The 24,742-nt window shown below is 43.4% G+C and overlaps 1 protein-coding gene across 4 annotated transcripts in view; it reads right to left on the bottom strand.

Annotated features, from left to right (window-relative positions):
• Positions 1–10,853: 10,853 nt before the first annotated feature.
• Positions 10,854–24,742, bottom strand: part of NMI (N-myc and STAT interactor) — a 201,199-nt gene continuing 187,310 nt past the window's right edge. For all 4 annotated transcript variants that reach the window (XM_078681751.1, XM_078681754.1, XM_078681752.1 and 1 more), the window contains 2 exons: positions 11,661–12,425; positions 10,854–11,285 (listed from right to left, as the gene is read on the bottom strand). In XM_078681751.1, coding sequence (XP_078537877.1) covers positions 12,225–12,425 — 201 coding nt within the window. In that variant the 3' untranslated portion in view covers positions 10,854–11,285; positions 11,661–12,224. The remainder of the gene's footprint in view (positions 11,286–11,660; positions 12,426–24,742) is intronic.

Raw genomic sequence — 24,742 nt, 5'->3', positions numbered from 1 at the left:
TACAAAGGTCTAGTTTCACAAAGGCCATCCACTGTTGTAAACTTCTTGAACCCTTTAGATTTCTTTTATTTCATTGGAGTCCTAGAGTTAGGGGGCCTGTAGGAAGTGTCGACGTTTCGCCCCTATCATGCGCCAACTTGTTGGTCGCGGCGGGTCTTTATCAAGACGATTAAATGCACGACAGTCCTGGGTTCCAAGTGCAAGAGTGTCACCTGTGGTCCCGATAAAATCTTCAATTCGGCAGTTTTTGAATTCCCTGTCTTCCGACTGGTTGGATCTAACTGATTAGAGCTGACTGATTAGATCCAACCAGTCGGGAACTACAAGCCGGACAGTTTCAGCCGTGGGAGATCGAATTGAGACAGGGAATTCAAAATCTGCCGAATTGAAGATTTTATCGGGACCACAGGTGACACTCTTGCACTTGGAACCCAGGACTGTCGTGCATTTAATCGTCTTGATAAAGACCCGCCGCGACCAACAAGTTGGCGCATGATAGGGTCGAAACGTCAACACTTCTTACAGGCCCCCTAACTCTAGGACTCCAATGAAATAAAAGAAATCTAAAGGGTTCAAGAAGTTTACAACAGTGGATGGCCTTTGTGAAACTAGACCTTTGTATTTGTATAGATTGTTGACCTGAATGTATTGATGATGTATATATTGTCTTTTATGTTATTGTTTTTTGTGTGGTGAACACTATTCATTGTTTTCACTTTCTTTGCACTATATTTATGATATTGACAGTCTTTGTATAGATGAGAGTATAATTCATTTACTATAAAGAGAATATAAAGTTGATTGAAGGCTATTGTTTCATTGACTGTATGAAGCCTCACTCTTTCTCTTTCAGAGGTGGGATCAGCCATTAAGCTACTTAGATGGTTTTGTTTTTTGGATTATAAGACCAGTTAAAAACCAAATAATAACGCTGTAATTAAGTGTTGTGCGTACCCAACAGAACCAATTTCTATTTGAACTGTGATTTAGAAAAACTCAAATCTCAAGGCATCATTGAGGTAGCTGAAGCCACTGCTTGGTTGGCTCCAGTGGTGGCTGCTAGGAAGGCTGATGGCTCTCTGAGACTATGTGTTGATCTCAGACAGCTTAATAAATGTTTTCTGGTTGATAAATAACCCCTTCCCAATATTTCTGATCTCTTAACAATGGTGGGTCGTGCAAGAATTTTTAGTACCATTGATTTAACTTCCGTCTATCATCAGATTCTTTTAAATCAGTCCTCTAAAGATCTTTCTGCATTTGTTACGCAATTTAGTACGTTTAGAAATGTTAGACTTCCTTTTGGCCTTGTACCTGCTGCGTCTGTATTTGTGTCCTATGGAGAAGGTATTGCTCGATGTGCCAGGGGTTTGTGTATATCAGGATGATGGTTTGGTTTATGGTAGTAATGAGACTGAACATGGTAGCTGGGTCAGACAAGTTCTTGATAGACTCGATTCACATAATCTTACCATAAAACTTGAAAAGTGCAAATCTGGTCTGTGCTGCATTTGCCATTTTACACGTGCTAAATTACATGTTGACCTCGATTCCATGCAATGCTCTGATCTTCCATTTTGTTGCATCACACTTCCATCTTGTGCTGCCTTGCCCTGTAGTTACACTTCAGCAGTAACATAAACATGTTTTTCACATAAACCAGTACAAGCTGGTGCGAGGCATCTCGTGAGGATGCCTCGTGAGGTTATGTTGTACCTTCAGCGTGTTTATGTGCATTCTATGCTTATCTCTAGGACAGAGGGAGGATGGCCGTGCAAGGCTCCAAGGCCGGAGATAGGGAAAGGAATGTCTTTTGCCTCAGCACAGCCCAAACAGAATCTGGCCAGGTCTGTCTGGGTGGGTCTGATACAGAAATGGGGCCAGCACCTGTGAATAGATGGGCGAGAGCACCTGCTAGAGGCTTCTCGAACATGTTGATTTAAACTATAAAAAGCGGTGTCTGTGGGGTGGAGCTCAGGAACTCAATCTTGGGGTGGACGCACTCGCGAGACAACTTTGGTCCCCGTAGAGATTACTTCCTGAGCCCTCATTCTCTACAGGGTTCTCGACTTGGTGTTCAGTGCTTGGCCAGGGATGTTGGATTCTCCGGTGCGGACGCATCTGGTGAGGTGCTTTGTACATTAACTGTTTATATACCTGTTTCACAGTTTCATATTTATAGATATATAGCGTGGTGTATTCATTGTCTATTGCCTTTCACTCGGTGCCTAAGAATTTACTAGCTTCAGTGACTTATTGCCTTTGCCTACGATATTAATAAAGCTCATTTTTTACCTCCAGAGGAAAGTTGGAGTTTCTGTGTGAGTAAGTGGTGTGCGTAAGTTCAGATTACGCAAGTGGGCAAAGCAATACATGGTCTCAGTAAAATGGACTACTTAGGTCATTTCGTTACTGATGATGATGTCATTCCCAAGTCAGATTTGGTTGACACCATTAAGGATTTGGCTGCTCCTTCGCTGAAGGAACTCATGCGCTTTCTTGGGATGGCGGAGTATTATAACAAATTTGTACAAAACTTTGCCGAGGTCAAATTTGAATGGAATGAAACATGTGAAAAAGAGTTTTGCAAAATCAAGGGTAAATTATCGCACGCTCCTAAACTGCAAGTCTTAAGGGTCTTGGTGCTATGTTATATCAAGGTGGTTCTGGTCCAGTAAATAGCATTTTGTTTGTTTCCAGGAGTTTAAAAGGAGCTGAGTGTAGATACTCAGTCATTGCAAGGGAGGCTCTTGCAGTGCATTTGGCCATAAAAAAATTAAACAAATTTCTGTTGGGTACCTCGTTCATAGTTAAAACTGATCATAATCCGTTGTGTGAAGTTTTTTCCAACAAAGGTATTGATTTTATTTCACCCAGAATTTCTAAATCGGTTGTTGGTTTGCAAGGATACAATTTTTGCGTGAAATACATTTCTGGCTTGAAAAATGCTGTAGCTGATACACTTTCCAGACTGATGCCTGTTACGGATTCAAATTACCACGGCAATTCTGATTTCAATCAATCTCATGATTCTGTATGTGAAATTGACTATAAAATTATCTCAAAAGAACATTGGCATGAAGCATGTCATGAAGATGAGGTTCTCCAAGGTCTTATGAAACTTATCTGTGATGGAGGGCACTATAAAGAGCAAAGAGGTTCATGTCTTAAAGTGTTTTGGTGTGTGAAAGATCAATTATCCTCAGGTGAGGGCATGCTTAGGAGTGGTCATAGGTTAGTTCCTCCCACTGTGTTACGCAAAGAATTACTGTATCTGGCACATAACTCTCATATAGGTATTTCTAAAACCAAAGAGAGTTTACACTATACTTATTGGTGACCTGGAATGGATCTTCAGGTTAAGCGTTTAGTGAGAGATTGTGTACAATGCTCATTAAGCAAGAAAAGCATGAAAATTAGAACTCAGCCTATGGAAACTAGGACTCGTCTTAGTTGTCCTTGGAAAGATATCGCTTTAGACATTTTGGGTCCCATACATGGCGATGGGTTAGACACATGTTATTGTGGTGATGGATCTTTACTTTAGGTGGCCTGAAATAAGGTTTTCCAAGGGTGTAAATATGGAAACTGTGATCAATTTCCTTATGGTGTTATTCACTAGAGAGGGGATACCAGAAACTTTATTAACTGACAATGTGTTCAACTTGTTTTAAATGAAATGGAAGAATCTCTTATGAATTGTGGCATTCATCATATAAAAAGGTGCCCTTTATCATCCTGAATCCAATGGTACTGTGGAAAGGTTCAACAGAGTTATAAAAGAAACAATTTCTTTGGCAAAAAACAACTGTCTTGATTGAAAGGAGGAGGTTTCCAAGAGGGTTGGGGTATATAGATTTGCTCCTCACACGACAACAGGTAAATCCCTGTTTTTCTTGTTTCGTGGTAGACATCCTGATACTTTTCTGGAACCACTGTGGGTTAACAAGTTTCTCTCTGATAAACATGTAGACTCTGACATTTAAGACATGCTGTAAAACGCACCAAAGTTGTTGTAGGAGACTTTGTGGTGGTAAACAAACTTGGATTCGGTGATTCGGGTTCTAAATTTTCCAAACCATTAAAGGTCATCAAAGTTTTTGACAATGCCACTAGAACATCTGATCGCAGGCTGGGGAATCTCGGCAGGATTGCTGTGTGTAGAAGAAGGAGTATTGGGGATCATCAGAGTGATGATGGTGACAAGTGCGATTTGGTTTTACCAAGAAAATCTAAAAGGGAAACTCATGCCCCCTCTTATTTGGATGATTATGTTGTGTAAAACTGTATTCTTTTTGTTTCATTTTAGCTGTAATTTATTCTTTGTTGTCTAATAGCAAACGTACATGTTTTCAGTGGTTTACTCTTTGTTATACGTTCTTATTGTTGTATTGGTGAGGGAGATGTGTTGTAATGTGCTCTAGTTTCTTCCTCTCATTACATGTGTGCATTCTACAATTGTTGGGATGTACTTGCTGGGTCATGGAATGTTACAGGGCATTCAAGATCAGCTTAGGTGTGAGCCTGTTGGGTGGCTATGCTGTTTAATCCATTACAACCTGACAATAAATTCTAATTTCAAGTCTACGAGGCCTCTTCACGTTTATTGAAGTATGTATCTGTTCAACACCATATTAGAACTGTCACCAAAACATAATGTGCACTGGAGCATTTTAAAGTGAATCAGGCATCCTAGTAGTACTTTGCAGCAACCTGGCCCTCGAAGAAATAAAAAGTTAAAAGAAAACTGTGGGACAGGCCAGGAGCAATAGAGGAGATGGGATGGGGGCTGATGTAGGGGATGATACAGTCCGTTTGAACAGCCTTATTAACCAATGTATAAAATGTAGCCGAGCTACAGTAGTCAATAGCTGAACGGGGATGTCTAAACCCCCTTGAAGTTTCTGTGTGCAAGTGTGTGTTGTATGTTTGCTGTGTAATGACAACAGCTGTCTGCAGGCAAGACCTAAAAAGTCTAACACGATATTGCAGTTCTCTGTTTTGCTTTTGGATGATTACATGAATTCACAAAATGAAACATATCTAGAACATATGCTTAACTCTATGTTACAGAACCCATGCTTCCTTACCTAGAGCTGAACCCACTCAACACGTGCTATGCTAGTTTTGCAGCACAAAGGTTGGGATGCCACTTTACAGAAATGAGGAAGTGTGCCAAATATAAGGGCAATTCTGAAACAGAAAGAGTTGTATTGTGACTATTTTAGCACTGATGCATACAGTCAATTTCCCCAGACACAACAGCTCTGTTCATTTTTATGCTGGTGCAAAAAAAGACAGCACCATCACGATAGTATGTAATGAATTAATCCAACTTTTTACCAGGGGTGATTATGAAGACCGAAGTGATTATGAAGAATGTAGTGATCACAAACCCGAGTGACAGCTGGCAAAAAGAGTACATGTGAAACAGGTGCTAAAATGGAGGCTAGATAGTCACAATACTAAAGCTACACTGTTAGTTCAGTACCTATTTCCTCCATGGTATCAAGCGAACTATTTGGATATAACAGCCATTACTTTCTATATAAATGTTTCATGCCACATTGCCACTCTTACCCTCAATGCATACTACGAACAGGAGTCAGGACAAAGTGACAAGCAGCCCCTCCTTTCTTTAAGCAGGAAAATGCAGATCAATCAGGCCCCCTCTCTGATGGCTAACACTTCAAACCTCAACATGGCTTTGTCCATGACTGGCAGTGGGCTGCTGCCCAACTGCGTTGGCGCTGAAGAAAAGCTGGAGTTGCCTTCGAAGACCAAAAGGAATACCCCTATCACATGGTCCACCTGGGCTAGCTGCTTTGCTAATCAATTTCTCAACATGGTGATTAAGTCTGAGGAAATGACTGATGCTTTGCTGCCTGCCCCGCTGTTACTACCTGTAAAGAGTAACCCATCACGGATGAGGACCCCCAGTTTGCCAACCAAAAAATATACTTTCTTTATGCTGAAACGGTTGTAGTTGCCCAGTCTGGGGGGCCATAGTAGAACCACCTAAGACACCAAGGGCAAACGTCCACACTTCCCTCCCATGGTTGAGGTCCAGTAAACCCTGTTTGCCCCATGCCCTTCTGAACAGTATCTGGTAAAAGGCATTAAAATAAACAATCGAATTACAGTAAGAAGAACGCCAGTAAATGGTGTTGATGCAAAGTCCACTCTAAGCACTGTTATTGTCCCGAAATGGTCTTCAACAACAGATAGCAAAAATCTATTTGTAGGCAAGACCTAAAAAACGTTGCCACCATAAACACAACTTACGGTTACAAACAATTGGTAGAACCGCATCCGTGTTGCCGATCCCATCTCCTTCTCTTCTGGCCAACATACTGCTCTTCCATTCACAATCTTGGTCGAATTGTAACTGATGTTACTGTGGTGTCAGACAGGGGACCCAACCAGGACGGTAAACCAGTCCCTTTCAATAACAGATGACTCAGTAGTCAGTTCTGGAGGACCTTTCATACAACCAACGGAACTGGTACAGATTGAGTCTCCTTTCCGTATCACTTGCATGCTGGTCTGAGCCGATCTTTCAAGCGATGACCCTTTATGTAGTCATGTTACATTAATACCATCTTAGTAAGAAGACAATGGAGCATTTCTTTTTCCGTTCAAGGGGTGAGGTAGGGTAAAAAATGCCGGCAGACTGATTGACTGGCCAACGTGGATGGAAGTCCCAACCCTTGGTAGGATGGGCGCCCGGTTCTTCAGAACCAATTTGCCTGGAAAGAAGGTGGTGTAGAGAGCTTGACTGAAAGTGCCTGTAGTTCACTCACACTGCATGCTGATGTAATTACAATGAGGAAGACAGCTTTTAGTGTTAAGAGTCTTAAGAAATAGTTAAAATCCAGAGAAATAGTTAAGAAAGTCTATGCATAGACTTGAGGGGTGTGCACATGAGGAATGTCAAGACCAAGTTCACATCCCAATGAGGCAGAACAAACGGTGTGGGTGAAAACGTATGAATAAAACCTTTTAAAAAACACAAAACAACTAGTGATTTAAACAAGGACAGTTGGTCAGGTAAGAACAAAAAGGCAGAGAGTGCCGACAAATAAGGGTTTACTGTGCCCACAAGGCCTTGCTCGATTGACCAAAGTAAAAACAAAAGAATATCAGAAGGACTGGTTTTAAGGTGTTTTGTGCACCACACAAGGCTGCAAATTTGTCCCAGCGTGGACTGACTTCGTGGAACGACATCTGACTGCAAAGATGACATCAACTGCTTAGGTTAGCAAGTCAAAAAGTTAGTTTCCACTGTTCAAAATCCACTCATGGAAGTGTAGGTTGTGGAAACTTGGATGCAGGAATCCGCCCTGTTACTAGAACAGTAGGTCCTTTTGAAGTGAGGCTTGACTGGAAGAAAACATGTTCAAGCTCAGGAGCTCTGCTTACCACACTTTCCTGGCCCAATTTTCGGAGATGAGAATGACTTGGTATTGCAGCTGGAATGTGTCTCCTAATTAGTTACCTGGTAGAAACTCAACCAAGCAGAATTGCTGATAAAGCACGTTCTTGACTGTTGTGAACATCTTGACAGAGCATACCCCATGAATCACCCTACACCACCTCGAGATGAAGACGTCACCCGAGATCCGCCACACAACCTCTGCTCAGTTTGTCCACTTTGGCATTTAAGTAACTCATTACTTGATTAGCTATCAGCTATGTTCTTCTGGTCCAACCACCTCTATCGGCACAGCGCCTCCAGGCACAGGATTCAGGACCTCACACCATCCTGCTGGTTGCAGTATCACATGGTGGTTGTGTTGATCGTGAGAACCTGCAGAGCCTCTCTTCGATGAATACCAGGAAGGTTTTTAGAGGTGGTAGGCGACTCACACGCAGCTACATAGGACTGATTTGAAGACAGCTTTTCACCAGAGGCCTGTGATCATTACTTCTTCTAGATGCCCCCACCCCAAACTAGCAGTGATACATCTGTAAATACCCTGAAACCTGGGTGAGGGAGGGACAGTGGCCTGCCACAGGTCAGGTTGGAACCTGCATATCTTGCGCCATCGCCCTCAAGATCCAAATGGAGTCTGATAGGGAACTTTGATGGTGGGCATAATGGGATATCAGGTTCCACAGCATGGCCTGCATGTGCCACCAAGCATTCAGAATGGGAACACACAAGTTCAGGAGACTAAGAAGCTTCAGAGTCATCCTCAGTAAAACAAACCAGTGCCAAAACAGGAGTATTGACCTTTTCATTTTCTATCGAAATAGCATTACATTTTTGTCACTGACATATGAGAATGAATATCAAATGTATCTAATTTCTACAACAAAACATCTTCAAACAAATGTTATATTATACAGTGAATTAAAAAGGACGTTTGTCAAATTAACTACGCACCTCGAACACTGAATGTGACATTGAAAAAGATTAAAGCATCAAAGGAGTCTGCATTTCAAAGCTCTAGTCATTTTCAGCACCAACGATTTGTACATAGCGGCCAAGATCAACCTGTCCCTGCGGAAACCATGGTTGACGAAGAGCTCTGTTGACTTTGCACATCAATTCAATTACAGAACAAATTCATTATATTATTTTAGATTAAGATCAAAGTTTTGTCTGACTTCTGCCTTTGACACTCTCGGATTTTATGATCTAAATTCATGAATATTATTGGAGAATATGAACATTACCGACCACAAGGATCAAGCGCACATGGACTAAAATATGATGTCCTATTTTAAACTGAAAATATTTTATACTGTATTTCTCTTGATAACATGAACATTGTTTTGGTTTTAATTAACAAAACAATTAAAATATACCAATACCAGTGCCAAAACATTGGGGTCATAGCCGGAGTATCCTAAGCTCCACGCAATGGAGGAAGGGCTTGCAAGACCATTGTGTCCAGTGCCGCACAGATGAAGGGAATTCTCTGCATGGGGCTCACTCAGGTATTTCTTTGGCTTTGTGATTGATAAACCCAGCAATGTTGGAGTGTAGTTATCATCTGGAGGTGGCCTACAATGACTGAGGCATCAAGGTATTGGAATACTTGGGCACATCTGACCTCTGAAGACGAGCAGTGATCACCACCATCACTTTCATGAACACCAGAGGAGCCGAGGTAAGGCTGCGTGGATCACAATAAAATGAGTGTTCCTGACCCACATTGAACCACGGGTAATGCCTGTGGAACTTCAGGAATGGGTTATAGAACTATGTGCCCTGCAAGTCTAAGATCACCATCAAATCTTTTCGATTCAGAGCTGCAAGAATTTGAGTCAGACTGAGTATTTTGAACCTACCCTACCTCAGGCTACCTGACTGAGGAAGACCGGGTGAAAGGCGCACAGTCTTCTTAAGTCACGGCTAACACAAGGATTTTGAATTCAGGGTTCACCATGGATTTATTTGGAATTGGCAGCACCATTGAAGAGTAGTGCGACAACATAGATTGAAGATGTGCTAAATTAGCTGGGAATAAACCCAATAAGCAGGGCGCTGCTTATCAGAACCAACACAATCTACTGCATTAAATAGGAACCCTGGAAATGTGGGCAAAAAGGCCGTTATGGGCACTTGTCCATTAGATTAGTGTATTTACCAACCCGCCATAAAGACTAGTATTCCCTTTCACTTACCTCCTTCCCATCTAAGCAATGGAAGTGCATGAGGGACAAGATCTACCCTGCAGCATCTTGAGTTATTTTTGTGCTTTCAAACCTCTGTCCCTACATGACATCATTGTTAGAGATTAAAGCAGAACAGTTTCCTCCTCTCTGGAACAAATGAGTCCTTCAGTTTTAATAATAGTCAATATTATTGCTTATGTCTTTCAACTGTAGACAACCTGCCTGAGGAGTCAGGTAGCAATATCTTTGTTAAAGAAGGTAAATGCCAATATGTCTTGCCATCGAACATTAGTTTTATTCATAAGAAGCTGGAGTCCAAAGACAAGACAGCCTGGTGCCTTGTAGTGCTTGGTCTCTCTAAATGAAACAGAATAGTGGGTCACAGGCGATGCCTATGATCTGTGGGGTGCCCCAGGAATCTGCCTTTGAATTATCCAATATTTATGTGCTCTCTGTGGTACAGGTGTGTTCTGCAGTGCCAAATTTATGCTGATCCAGTGGATTTCAAATGGAACCTCATCTGAATTTCATTTAAAAATCTTAGACTAAATTCAGCCCCAAACTTTAGTGTATGCTTTAGTGTTTAATAAAGGACATTATATACAATTGAAACTGACACTAAGAAATTCAAGAAAGGTTTGCAAGCAATCCGGTCAAGTGAATTTTACAAATATAAAAAAGCCACTTGTGAAATTATTTAACCCATAAATCAGAGACCCTAAACTTGATGTTGCATACCATGAGAGAAACATTCACTGATACATGCTTTCTGGATAAGCAAAAGACTAATCACATTTTGGAACCAATTGGCCTGGCAGGGGCTGTTAGCATTTTGGCTTTGTCAATGCTTCTTTTGCTGGAGCATGGTTTTCCAAAACTTGAATTTAGGGGAAGCTGATGGCACCTGCCCAAACTACAAAATAAACTGGCTAAAAGCAACAACAAAAAAATGTTTCGGGCCATAGTAGTCCCTAGCACTTCAGGAAACTAGTTTGTGTGAGAATATATTCCTTTAGAAGGGAAGACTGCAACCCCTCGCACTGAAGTTAGCCAACAGCTGAAGTGGGCTAACCCATTGCCCCATACTGTACGCTGTAGTGGGTGGAAGAAAAAGGTGCATGGCACAATAACAGACCAATCGATGAAGAGCGCTGATAGAAAGCCATTATAAGTATAGTACACATATATTTTTAATAAAAACACAAGATTTTGGCTAATGCCAGGGGTAATGAAAAGTACTTTAATTGTTTTTTCCAAGTCTTCGATCACCAATACGAGAAGTATAAAGTTAAAGACACAGCATATCATAAGGCCAAGAGCCACTGTCAAACAAAGGTTCACTGGCTGCAAGGGAATCCTTTTCTTATGTGAAGTCCACCAGCTGCTGCTACATAAATGAATGGATTCATGGAGTAATGTTCACATATTAAAGCATAAGGATCAAGCCAGCATAAGCGATTTTTTAAGAACACTGACATTTGATAAAGATGCGTATTGTTTATTAGCTTTTTTCAACCATTTAAATGATACCTCTGTGAAACTATTTTAATTAGATTCCTTCATTTGTATTATGAAATGTATAGACAAAATATGAAACGTTTTATTTTTTAAAAGATGTGAAACAACATACCGTATTGTTAGAAATGTTTTATTATAGCCTTGTAGCCCGCCGTAGAGGGCTATACCGGCTATTAAAGGCCCTCTCCAGCGTTAAAGGCCCCGAACCGAAGGCGAGGGCCTTTAATGAGGGAGAGGGACTTTAATAGCGGTATAGCCCATCTACGAAGGGCTATAAGGCTATTAGAACATTCTGTCACTAGAGGACAGAATGTTCTAACAAAAAAAACAAAGCCTTTTGGGAGCGTGAGGGGATTGGAATCCTCTCAGGTTCCCTGAAGCCTTTGTTCACAGCCAGAGCTGGGAACAAAGAAAGATTGGAATGTTGGAGCTCCAGGCTTATAACAGCCATTATAAGCCCAGAGCACTCCATTGTTTTCAATGGAGCTCCCAACATTTCAATGTTCTAATATAACATTCAAACTGGTCAACCTTTTCCCAAACTAACATGGCAACCTTCAAATTCTTCACAGGTGCATCAGGTGGGAGGGTTCCTTTGGGAACAGAAGTCTTCTTTGAGTGCTGCAGTTGCATATGGAGGCGTAGTCCACCAGCAATGAATGCCTTCTTTTAGAAATTCAGACTCTCACTTACATCAACACTATTGGTCAGGGTGTGGTGTATTTGAAAATTAATGTAGTCAGATATGGTGGCTGGAGCAAGCCACCTGACCGGTCTTCCCAATACACCCCACAAAGCTACATGATTTAAGAAACAGAATATTCAATCAACAGGATGAAGTTCCTAAGACTGCATGGTTAAAAAAAGGTCTTACCACACCCTGGTGGTATGCAGAAATCAAAGAGTTGCATATTTCCACTTTTAAGGTCTTTAGGATTACAGACAATTATGATTTTAAACCTGGATCACACATTCCATTGGCATTTAGGTGCATTTTATGACTAGTAATGGAAGACTAATTAAAGAGGTCACTTTTTGGTGCATCTCACTGCAGTCTTCTACAGTGTAGTTTTTGAATCTCATTCTGCTTTCGAGTCCTCTTCCTCGAAATATGCTGTTACAGAGCCGTCTGAGAGGTATTTGATACTCTGTATTTCTCCCCCTCCGTTACTAGGTTTCTGGAAAAAAATCTCAATCAAGTCTTGAATGGTTTCTTCTTCCTCGTCAATGTTCCTCACATCTGTCAGAAGAACAGTCCTCTTAGAAATTCCAGAGAATATCTGTCAAGAAAATTGAATTATACAACTTTTATTCTTGTTTTTTTGTATTCTATTACACAAACAAAACCATTTTTCTAATTATTTAAGGGACAGCACTTTCACATTCTGAGTTAGTAACTGTGTTTAAAGAGTATGCAATCTCCTAGGATCAACTAGGAATTAGAAATGTATATTAATATATAGAAAATAAGACAATATAATGCATAAACCTACAGATTCACTGATCGCTCCCAAGTAAGCAGCAGAGCACACACATCGAAAACTCCATTAATCAAAGAAATTTGGAAGACCCACCTTGTTAGGACAGTCCTTCCAAATACACTTTACCAGGTCAGGATGGAAAGGAAATGTCTGGCAGTCACAAATAGGAAACAATCACATTTCCTCCCACTCACTGGAAGACAAACCAAAGTAGGCTGAGCAGGGCAAAAATAACAAGGCTCCTGTTCTGCCGGACTTCTATGCCTTCTATACGTTGTACCGATAGATGCTTAGATGGGAAGAAATAATATCTTTATAAGGCGGTGGAAGTTTAAATGACCTCCTTAATGTTTTATATCTTTGGACCAATAGGTTCACTAATCTGTCTCTGGATGTTTAGTTTGTGAACCATTTAAGAAACACAATTCAAAGAAAGTAAATCTCATCGGTAAAGAAAGTACATTGCTCTGTTGACCATTTTAGGCTTTGCAGTCTTACAAAGGATTTTGCAGGCAAAGGGACTGCAGGCAGGTTGTGGTTACAGGTCACACCTTTTGTAAGGAGCCAGCTGTACATACCTAAAGGTGGTGTACAACGGGGCCCATGGAAAGGGGAATGGGAGCAGGGCCTAGCCAAAGGACAACACTACCTGTGCCAAGAACTCTGTAAAATACTAATTGTAATGCATAATGTGTTGGTCTACAGTGAGCACCTAAAGTGAGTGCATGGTATAGGTGAAGGTAATGCTGGGGATATGGCTGGTGGGGCCCACTGTTTTGGCATAATGGCCACACCCTCTACATAAAACATTCAGCTGACCTTTGGAGTGGATAGCTGCCCATAGGCTAAATGATGCAACAGTAGTCCACGGCAAAGGGCCAAAGACCACATGCATACACTTTTCTGTTAAACTGATGCTGCACAAGAACTTGATGCATGCTCTGGATGAAGACCACGTCCTATGGCCAGAGTCTACTTTGCATAGCAAGGGGCAGAGGGCAGCAGACCTGCCAGGGAGAGGGGCTCAGCACAAAGTGAAGTCAAAGGCCACACATTCTTACAGAGCCTGCTGGATAAGACTAGAGGGAAAATGAGTGACATGTACGCTACAGTGTCCCAGTAGGTTTTTATTGATGCCACTGATGACAACTTTCTGATGAGGTCATTAAGACCTGAGTCTACGTTAGTTGGCCAAACAAGGGGCTCTGAAGATGATCGTGGATTATGTGGAAGCATTATAGGAGAAAGTTAGTCTAAAAGGAAATGTATTTAAATCAGCAAAAAGTGCTTCACGAGACAAAAAGTAAAGAGATGGCTTCTTGTTACAGTTCACAAAACATGCACAGTTAAAAGGACAGACAAGAATTGTGCAGACAAAATAATCTTTACAAGAGAACAATGAATATTCACTTGACAAGGAGGCATCGGATATAGGTGCTGATTTTATAGCTAAACCGAAATGTATCACAGATGTAGGTGACAATTCATTGAAGCCTTTAGGAAGAGTACAATTCATGAGTGCAGTAAATTGAGTGATTTATTAATCTTAATAGAAGTGGATAACAGAGGTAATCTGGTTAGTTATTCTTGATACCCAAGACAATGACAATGAGGTATAGAAACAGCTAACTGACGAGAAACTTACCTCTGATTCTTAAAATACTCATGGGCACACTTTCTACGCATATTGTCTGATTTGCTGAGAAAATATGTGGATGAAACCTCATATGAAGAGTGGAATTCTAATTTTTGATGTGACATGCTAAGAGTTGAAATCTTATACATTCTCCCAAAAATCCACAAAATGATATGGCCTCCACCTGAGAGGACCACAATCTTGCGTATCTGAAGTTTCTAAAAACATGGATACATTTCCCAGACCAAAAGTGAGCAATTTAACAAAATATCTGAAGGACACTGCAGATGTCCTGCGTAGAACACATTACATTAACTGGGACTGTGTCATGTGGTTGGTCTTCTGACAACCTGCATATTATTAAAACACAAAAATAATCTCATGGTTGCTGTTAATTAGTTTTAAAGAGGAGGTTTGCAAGGTATATATATATATATAGAACGTTCACAAAGGTCATTAGTGATAATTCAATATGCATTATCATCTAAGTATTTTATTTTAGACAACTATATAGCAAAAATAAGCGGTACACTGGGCTGTTGGTTTGGCCCTTCATAGTCTAACACAACAGTGGGATGGTTGGAACTTCAAACATGTGTGCTGTCCATACATGTTATGACTGTATGCAACATGTCACAGCATGGCTGTGATTTAGAGATAATTTATTTATTTTTTATTTACGAAGATTTATATAGCGCTAGCCTGACAGGAGGGTATTGGAGCGCTTCACAACAGTTACAGAGCACACCAAACGAGAGCAGAACATATTGCAATAAAGCGAGACAATCCGGATGAGAGTCAAAGTAAAGAAGATGTTGAGGAGTTCCGTTACAAGGACTTGTTAACCCACAGCCGAGAGAGGTTCAGTGTCTTTTTCAGCACTCCGACTGTTCCTATCTAATTGCTAGGGATCGATCGAGTGAAAGGATTTTGAGATGACTTTTGAATTTAGCAAAGGAGGGAATAGTTCTGATGGGGGGGAGGAGGGGGGGAATACAGTTCCATATTTTGGGCGCATTTCCAGCTAAGGATCTGGCCGTGTTTTTTTGTTTTCATGATTTTAGCTGGATAATAAGTAAGGTATTAGAGCTTCCGAGGTTCCTGTTCTGACCTGCTTTTTTGAGTTTGGACGCCAGATATTCGGGTTTGCCTGTGTGGAGGGCTTTGTGGATGAGGCAGGCCGTTCTGAAGTTTGCCCACATTTCTATTGGTAGCCAATTGAGTTCTTTGAGTGCAGGAGAGATGTGGTCAAATTTATTTATTCTAGTGACCATTCTGGCACCGCATTGAGAGTTGTTTTCAGAGGAGCAAGGTGTGTTTTAGCTATTCCCAAGAGCACTGCGTTTCCATAGTCCAGTCTTGACAGCACCAATGCTTGAGTGGCTTGTTTGAGATCTTTGGGAGGAATGAAAGGTTTTATTTTGTTTAGTAGGTTAAGGAAGGCGCTCTTAGCCAAAATCTTAATGTGTTTGGTCATGTCCAGTTTTGAGTTTAGCGTGATGCCTAATGATTTAACAGAGTCGGCCAGGGTGAGGTTCCCATTGAGCGCATTGATCTCTTTTAGCCACTCGACTATTTGTGGGTTCTCTTCTTTGTTTAAGTGATTGCTTGACAGCCAACATTGCACTTCCCTTAGTGTTTCATTGAGTCTTTTGATGTCTTTAGTAGAGGAGATTTCCAAGTAGATTTGGGTATCATCAGAATATAGGTGAAAGCTTTTCTGAGTAGGGTGGCAAGGGGTTCCATGTAAATGTTGAAGAGTAGAGGGGAGAGCACTGATCCGTGTGGGACTCCCCTTATGACTGGCTGAAGGTCGGATTCACAGCTTCTGATTTTGATTCTCTGGGAGCGGTTGTGTAGGAATGAGGAGAACCATTTGAGGACCATCTTGTCTAGACCAGCTCTTTCTTCGAGAGCTTTGAGGAGAAGTTTGTGGTCAACTGTGTCGAATGCTGCCGATAGGTCTAGGAGAATGAGGAGGCAGCATTGGTCTGAGTCAAGGTATTTGTGTATATCATCAATTATGTTGAGGATTACGGTTTCTGTGCTGCACCCTTTCCTGAATCTCGACTGATGGGAGTCGAGGAGGTTGGTATTGTCCAGGTGCTGAGTTAGTTGTTGGAGAACACATCTTTCTAAGATTTTGGAAAGAAGAGGAAGGTTGGAGACAGGTCTGAAGTTGTTAAGGTAATTTATGTCCAGGCCTGGTTTTTTCAGCAGCGGGGTGACTTGTCCCACTTTCAGACAATCTGGAATGATTCCGGTCTTTAGAAAGCTGTTTATAATCCTACACCAGAGTGGAGCTAGGGAGAGTTTCAATTTTTGGGTGAGTTGAGCAGGGAGAGGGTCTAGGGTGTGAGATGAAGGTTTAGAGGTGGAGATACATTTGGCTATCTCTTCTTCTGGAATGGGCTGGAAGAGTGACCAGGATTTAGTGATGGGAGTGGGAGCGCAACTAAGCACCCCAACTTGGCTGCTATGGGAGGAGCAGTTGATGTCCAGAGAGTGCTCGATCTTGGAGATCTTGTCAATGAAGAAGGTGGCGAAGTTGTCGCACCGTTTTTTGGAAGCCTGCCCCAAGGACGTATCTGGTTTGGAGGTTTGTTGTATGATGATTTTGAAGAGCTCCTTGGGTCTGTTTTTTGTGCAATCCAGTGCAGAGCGGAAATACACAGATTTTTTTCTTCTTGATATGACTTTTGTATTTCTTCCTGACAGTTCTGAGTTGATCGCGGTGGAAGGTAGTGGCCATGCTCCTCCAGCGTCTTTCTGAGGCTCTTAGTTGTCTGCTTTCTTCATTGATGTCAGAGTCGAACCAAGATCGGAATGGAATGGCTAATTTTTTTTCTAAGTTTCAGGGGTGCTAGTTGGTCCAGCGGGGTTACCATATTCATGTTATACAGCGAGGTGAGATCATTTGTGGAGAGATCATTGCCGCTGGGTAGGAGCAGCTTTAGCCTTTCTTCCATGAAGTCCAGGGGGATCTGGAGAGATTTCTGGACCATTTGGGGGGTCTTGAACAGGGCGCAGGGATAGAACGCTTTTGTTCAAGTGGAATAAGATCATGTGGTGATCCGATAAGTCCACTGAAAGAATGTTGTCAATCGTAATTGCGTCTCGATGGACAATGATGGCATCCAAGGTCGCTCCTTTGTTGTGGGTTTCTTCCGAGCAGTGTTGGGAAAGGTTATTGTAGCAGAGGAGATCATTGAGAGATTGAATTAGTGTGTAGTTGGCTTCGTTCCAGCGTAGGTTGAGATCACCCAAGATTAGGTAGTTAGTGTCTTTGAGAGCGCAGTGGGCAATCAAGTCGGAGAAGTGTTCCCCAAATGTGGGGGTGTTACCTGGTGGGTGATAGAGAAGGTGACCAACTAATGGGCTGTTATCCATTGTTTTGATGTTGACAGTGAGACATTCAAATGAGCTATACTTGCAAGAGTCCATTACAGAGAGGTCTATGTCATCCTTATGGGTGATGGCTACACCTCCACCTTGTTGATCTTTTCTATCTTTGTTGATGATGGAGAAACCTGGGGGCACCAGCATATCAAAACAGGGAGGGAAGATCTCATTCAGCCATGTCTCTGTGATGAACGCAATATCTAAATCCTGAGAGAGGATGGCTTCTCCTAATTCTGTTGCGTGCTTGGGGGCTGATCTACAATTAATGAGCATGCAGTTAGTGGATAATTTCCTTTTGCTCGGATACTCTCCTGATGGGGCCCTCGGTATTGAGGAGAGGGAGGGAGGGGTCTTGTGATTTTCGCTGGGGTGGTCTCTTCTGAACCCTGTGATCACTTGAATATTGGAATTCTGGGAAGCTGAGAGAGGAGAGTCATTGGTGGAGGCTAGGTCTAATGCTTCATCAGCAGACATTGCTGCTTTAGTCATGGAAGGTCTTTGTGACTGGATCTCAGCATCCTTACTAGAAGGATTCTGTACCCCAGAAGCGGGGGCTTTGTTTCTTGTGAGAGACTGGAACGGGATCTCAGCATCGATCCTGGTGGGTCTCTGCGGCCGGTTCTCAAGGACGGATGAGGGCCCAAGATGCGGCTTTAGAAGGATAGTCAGTCTGAGAAGAGGGCCTGGGTTGGGATTGCTGGGGCTTTCGAGCCTTGCCTAGGTTGGTTAGGATTTCCTCAAGGTCCCTGAATATTATTTCTAGCTGAGTTTCTAATAGGGTCAGCTTGAGCGCCATATTCTCCGGAGCTGGGGGCAAGCAGTTTTGGGTAGGGACATCTCGTGGGGTGGGGAGCAGGGTCGAGTTGTGAGGCCTAATGGTAAGTCGGTCGTCCAAGCTGTCTCTGTAGCGGCATTCGGTGGGGGGTCTGATCGTGGGCTCTGCCTCAATGATTCTGCAGGAGTAGTAGTGGGGTAAGTAGACCGAGCCAGTGGGATGGTGGTGTGATGATGAGGAAGATGAGTTTGAGGGGGTGATGGGGCCTGATCTACCTCTGCAGATTGAAGGTCACGATTCGTGGGGGCGGAAGAGTGGGAGGAGCTTCTAGGGGGCGGCTGAAGGATCTCATCAGGGGAGTGGGAATAGGTATTTGCTTTGCCTGATGGGGCATGTTGGCCAGGGAAGGGGGTTAGGGAGGAGCAGGTCAAAGAGAGTGAAGCAGGGCGGAACGAGGAGCAGGGAAGAAGGAGTCGAAGGCCTCTAGGTTCTCATTGTTAGCCTGTATCAAGACTGTGCCATTTGAATAAATGGTCACTGATGTGTTCCCGTTTCTAGTAGCCTGGTTAGGGAGAGAGGTTGTCAGTTTACAGCTATGTGAGGTGGTCGTCGTTTTGGATATGTGAAGTTGCATTCTTAATGTGGTGTTCCAGTTCTCAGATCTATCCGTGTGGAAGATGAGACCTATCTTTAACTGCCCTTTGGAGGTGCAGTGGTAAGTGTCCACAAATAGCGTTTCTGGGTGCTCTCTGATTAGATTATGTTTGAAGTTTTTTTTCTCGCTTTTGGAGAGAGGCTAGGGAGGAAGCTAATAGCAAAGGCATTCACGCTGTGCGGTTTCATATGGATTGGCATGAATGGGTCGACGGTGGTGGAGGGCCAGGTGACATTGTTGCGTACAAAATAGACGGGGGTTGCCAAGCTGCAGTTAGAAAGGCGAAATTCCCTAGGTCTGGGAGTGACTACTATGGGCAACTGAACACGACTAGTGTTTGGCAGGCACGCGAGGGACCTCTCTGCTATGTGAGCCATTTGACTCCCTTGGGCGAGAGGCCATTGGGTAACGATGGGAGAAATAGGTGGCTGTGAGAACTAGTTGCCGCAAAAGGAGTCGGTGGAATTCAGGTTACCCTGGTCTGGGGTGATATGACGGTAGACCACTGAGGGAGCCTATCGGTTAGGCTGGGAGAGTAGTTGCTGCTTAATGGTGGAGAGAGTGAGGGTCAGTGGGATCTATTTGTCCCGATTGGAGGTGGTCGGAGGGCAGAGTCGACACGAGTGGGAGAGATAAAGGTTCTGGGGCATAGTTTCGACAGAAAAATGTGCGTGATTGCTGAGGAGGAGAGAAAGCGTCTTGAAACAGGTCTGGTACCTTAGAGTGGAACAGCGTCGTTGGAGCAGGCGGAGGGTAGTCTTTAGCATCCTGGGTATGTCCTTGAACTGCATGGAGATCCTAACAGAGAGTTGGATGCCACTCTCTATTTGCCGAGATGGAATAGTGTTGGCCATCTTAAAGTCAGGCGTCGACTCCGTGGCAGTCCGGAGCGTGATCAGGCTCCTTTTTGGGCTTCCTTTTGGGCAGGTCTGAGGGGTGGGGGGGGGGGGGGGAGGGAGGGAAGCCTTCATTCATTTGAGTGACCCAGTGAGCGAGGGCACAAAAAGGCTAGTGGATGCTGCAAACCTTCATCCGGCGATGTCCTCGGTGTCGGCCATCTTGGGGCCAGGCATTGACTTCCAGTCTTTCTGGTTCCTTTTAGACTTCCTTATTTATTTATTTTTATTTTTTATTTTCCGCTTCCACTTGGGCAAATCAAAGGAGGGGGAGCCGTGCCTTCGGCCGACAGAGCTCCGGTGAGCAGGGGCGAGAGGAGCTTCGAGTAATCTTTACTCGATCAGACACAGTCCCAGGCGTTGGCCATCTTGGGCTAGGCAACAACCTCTTCCCGATCCGGAGCAGGATCAAGCTCCTTTCACGCCTATCTTCTGCGCAAAATAAAAGGGAGGGGGGAGCCGCTCCTCAGAACGATGCAAGTTCAGGTGTGCGGGTCAGTAAAGCTGCTCCTCGAGAGATCCAGCATGTGCGCCCATCAAGGGGTCCTACCGACCTCTTCGTCACTCCTCGCTGGACGCCTGCTTGGCAACTCCGCCTGCGTGCAGGTGAATCCCACCACGTGAGTCACCGCTGCCGTTCCAGGGCTTCTGCGGGGCAAATCGCCAGGCGGACCTGGGAACAACCTGGGCTCCACGGCAGGACCGCTTGGCAGCCAGGGAGCTGGGGACGCTCTCGCAGCAGTTTTGCCAGACGCCCCGATCGGTCCCGGTAAGTCCTGCGGTGATAGAGTTGATGGCTGTGGCGGGGTAAACGGGGAAAACAGGCCGGGTGGCATTTACACTTAGTTAGTGATCCCAAGCCCGAGAGCCTGTTTTTCCGATCTTGCCATCCGCAGCCATCTTGGATAAGATAGCTTTTTAAAATTTGGAAAGAACCTTAGGAAATACCAACGGATTGGCTTAAGTACCTTCATAGCAGAGTCACTGGAATTATGCAATTTTGTGGCCACAGCTTTTTCCACATAATTATGAATTTGCTACATTTGTTACATATTCCATCATTTGCTGCATAAACTGCAGATTTTAACAAAAACATGTTTCAAACTCAAACTGATAAAATCCTATAATCACTCACTACATGCATGACAGCACAGCGGAAGGTCAGTAAAATGGTTAGCTGGTCATCTTTCTCTTGCTTATTGGTGGACTTTATGTGTTAAACAGGTACTTGAGAAATGAAAAATGTTTCCAGACAGGGTTAACAACTGCAAAAATGACAAAATATAAAGCAATACTATCACAAAATGTCCGCATTACCCAACATAATTTGTTTTTTCGTGCCACATAATTTGAATCAACCATGCAGCATTATTTGGTCTTCCCCTGTCGCATGATTCCAGTGGCCCTGCTTAGTCGTAAATGTAATAATATTGAATTGGAACTGAATCTCAGCAAAAACTATTGTTTTTCAAAGTGTATTAACAATCAGAGATACTAAATTGATAACATTAATAGACAGAATGACAACAACAGCATTTGCAACACTGAATACAGAATCTAGTCACCCATTTCCTTTAATAAAAAATCCAATATGGAACCTTAAAAGAGAAGTAGACATGTATTCCTGCTTCTCGGAAAAGGGATTCAAACTAGGATTCCTAAACAAGGCACTTTACAGAGCATCCAGTCAAAAGGGATCCCCTTATTTTTGACAATAAAAGAGGTATTCTAGACACAATCTGTCTCCCAACATTGTAAAACTGATTGCGAACTAGAACAATGACAACTGGCAAATTAGATGATTTCTAAATTAACACGGGCACCTGGTGACGTAAAATACAGACTTGAATATGGCACATTCACCCACTTTGACGTTCAATGAATTACTCAATGTAGGTAATTTACGAACTGATGCAAACTTTACTTTCGCCCTGTTATGGTGGCCGCCGCCGCCTCCTAATGGACTTTGTGCACATAAACATTGAAGGATTTAAAAAAATTCCCACAAGCCATTTGAAAACTTGGACAATGGTAAGAGATTAAAAGCGAAATCTATATAAAGTTCTTTTTGTATCGCCTTAGGTGTTCGGTTTTAATGTAAAGACATGCTCTTCTTTTAAATTCTAAGTGGAAAGCACAATTTCACAATTAAAGACAAGAACACTAGAAGACTTTAGAGAAGTAGAAAATAAAGCCTTTAAATGTGCGCTTCCAGAATGCATCCATTTGGAAGATAGGAGTGATAAAATACAAATCCAGGTGATGGCCATTTGAAAATATCCCTTCAAATAAAAGAAAGCGGTGATGGAGCGCTGTTAATTCGGCAAAATGTAACAAAATGGAAATAAATATAAATATCTTCTTATTTTTTCGGGGTTTAACGATGTTGGTACAATTGTGTAAAAAAATCATTCAGGTGCTTTACTTTTACACGCCACAGGATGGCGCGAAAGGGTCAGAAATAGTTCCGAAACTTGTAATCTCGATCTTCATAAATGTAATGCTTATTAGCATTAGCAATGGGACAAATATAATTGGTAACGAGAACTTAATATAAAATACACTGATTGGTTTGTCTGTTAGTATTTTACTAGACGTCAAATTGATGATAATTAACTCGTTGAGGTCAAGGACCCCTGAAGTCAAACTGCATTAAGGCAGAAGTGATCCGTTGCTATTTTCGATCAGTGAAATGATGGAGTCTTTCTCGAAACAAGTGTTAGTATGGGTCATGGGTTGGTATGGGCTACTGGAAACCTCTTACAGAAAACATTGTGAACCAAAACTGAACTTGTTTAGTCAGAGAAGTGAATTGACACATATTCTTTAATCGCATCTACATGAAATTGATCCATTCAATTTCGGATGGGAAACTGCCGTCTTTGCAAGCTTAATTTGTCGCAGTTGACAACTTTGATGTGGACTGCTGACAGTCCCTTGAGCGGCGCAGACAGCGGGTCTTCAAGAATAAAACCTCCCCTTAAGGCAGACAAGGAGACTCACTAGGGACGGAACAGAACAGGTTATCGCCATCACCTCAGAACTCTGGTCTATAGCGTTGCAGCTCGAGGGGTGTTCGTGTTCCCGATGGCCTTAGAGCAAATGTTGGTTTAGCCAGAGGTCACGCGAATCAAGGCTTAAAATAAATGGTGGGAAGTATATCGGCATTTCCGCACTTCTCACTCACTTCTGGCGCCCCGCCCTTAGGTACCCAGTCCACAACTGGCAGCACTTCACACCATCCTCATCCGCTTGCGGGACCTGCATACACCACTCACCGGCTCCCATGCCTGCACCGGCCCAACACCTCTCCAGCGCCCGCGGTGTTCAGTGACACCCTGACGACGCCTTCACACTCCAGACAGCCTACACAGGAGGGAGCCTTTTCCACAGTGCAGTCGGCCAATCGTGCCTTACCGCAGCTCCTGTCTCCGACTGGGCACAGGCCTCTGCACAGAGGGCCCCGCTCTGCTGCTAGCTCAGCCTCGCTACAGTTCCCCTACCCCTGTGTGAGCAGGAGGCCTTTCTGCATGCCTACACCACATCTCACCCTTGCTGGCACCTTCACAACCACAATTGGACACTAAGGCTGTTCCACAAGAACAAAAGTGAACGTACTTGAGGTGGTTCACACATGCTCATCAGCTGCCACACAGCCGAACATCTTCGGCTAGTTCAGTTTGCCTTTGGGATCCATGCCAGGGCAGTGGAATCCCTACTCAGTGAATTTGAACGCATATTCAAAGGGATCGACTGTCTGAAAGACCAAGTGGTCCAGTTGCACATTAGTCAGTCTGTGCATCCCATCGCACTGCACCATAGACAGGTAGCCTTTCATCAACGATGTAAGGTAAAGGCTGAACCATGGAAGCTAGATGCGGAAGACACTATTGAAAAAGTAAAGGGGCTGACATCCTGGATTTCACCAATCGTAGTGGCCAGAGAGCTAAAACGAACTGGAGAATTGAGGACATGTGTTGACATGCGCCTCCCGAACACTGCTATAAAACGGGAGAGGCACATAACCCCGACAGCTGTGTGACAACATTCTCCACCCACCTCGGCCTGAGGTTATACAAGCGCCTCAAGTTCAGCATTTCCAGGGCTGCTGAAATGATCCAGGACGTCATCAGGAGTGTTGGCTAGGCTCCAGGGAGTCCTGAATGTCAGTGATGACATACTGTTCCATGCGCCCACACTTCAAACTGAGTACTGTATTCAAACGCCTCCAAGACAGTGGGCTCACCTTGCACAGAGAGAAGTACTAGTTTCTCAAATTGGAAATATTCTTCTTTGGCTACCACTTCTTCACCAAAGGGGCCACGGACCCTGGTCAAGTTCTGCAACATCCTGTAGGCACTAGCACCAACCCATGTCACTGGGGTCAAATGCTTTCTAGGTATGGTCACCTACTGAGCCCACTTCATGCCGAACCTCACCCAACTCACCAAACCACATTGTGAGCTCACATAGGCGTTGGACCCCTGGCAGCAAGGTGCCAAACAAGAACAAGCTTTCCTGGCCACCAAGCAAGCACTGCCAGAGAACTCCACTCTCGCGTACTTTGACCCAACCAAATAACCAAGCTATCAGCAGATGTCAGTCCCACTGACCATGGGGTAGTCCTATCTCGGCAATGCGGGGAATGGGTCCCCGTCGTCTACACCAGCCGTGCACTAAGTCCTACCAAACAACATTATTCTCAAATAGTGAAAGAAGCTATTGCAATACATTGAGGGTGTCTGCATTTCC

This window comes from Lissotriton helveticus, chromosome 3_1, assembly GCF_964261635.1.
Source record: "Lissotriton helveticus chromosome 3_1, aLisHel1.1, whole genome shotgun sequence".
In the NCBI taxonomy this organism is placed as follows: domain Eukaryota; kingdom Metazoa; phylum Chordata; class Amphibia; order Caudata; family Salamandridae; genus Lissotriton; species Lissotriton helveticus.
This window is presented reverse-complemented; position numbering and strand designations above follow the sequence as displayed.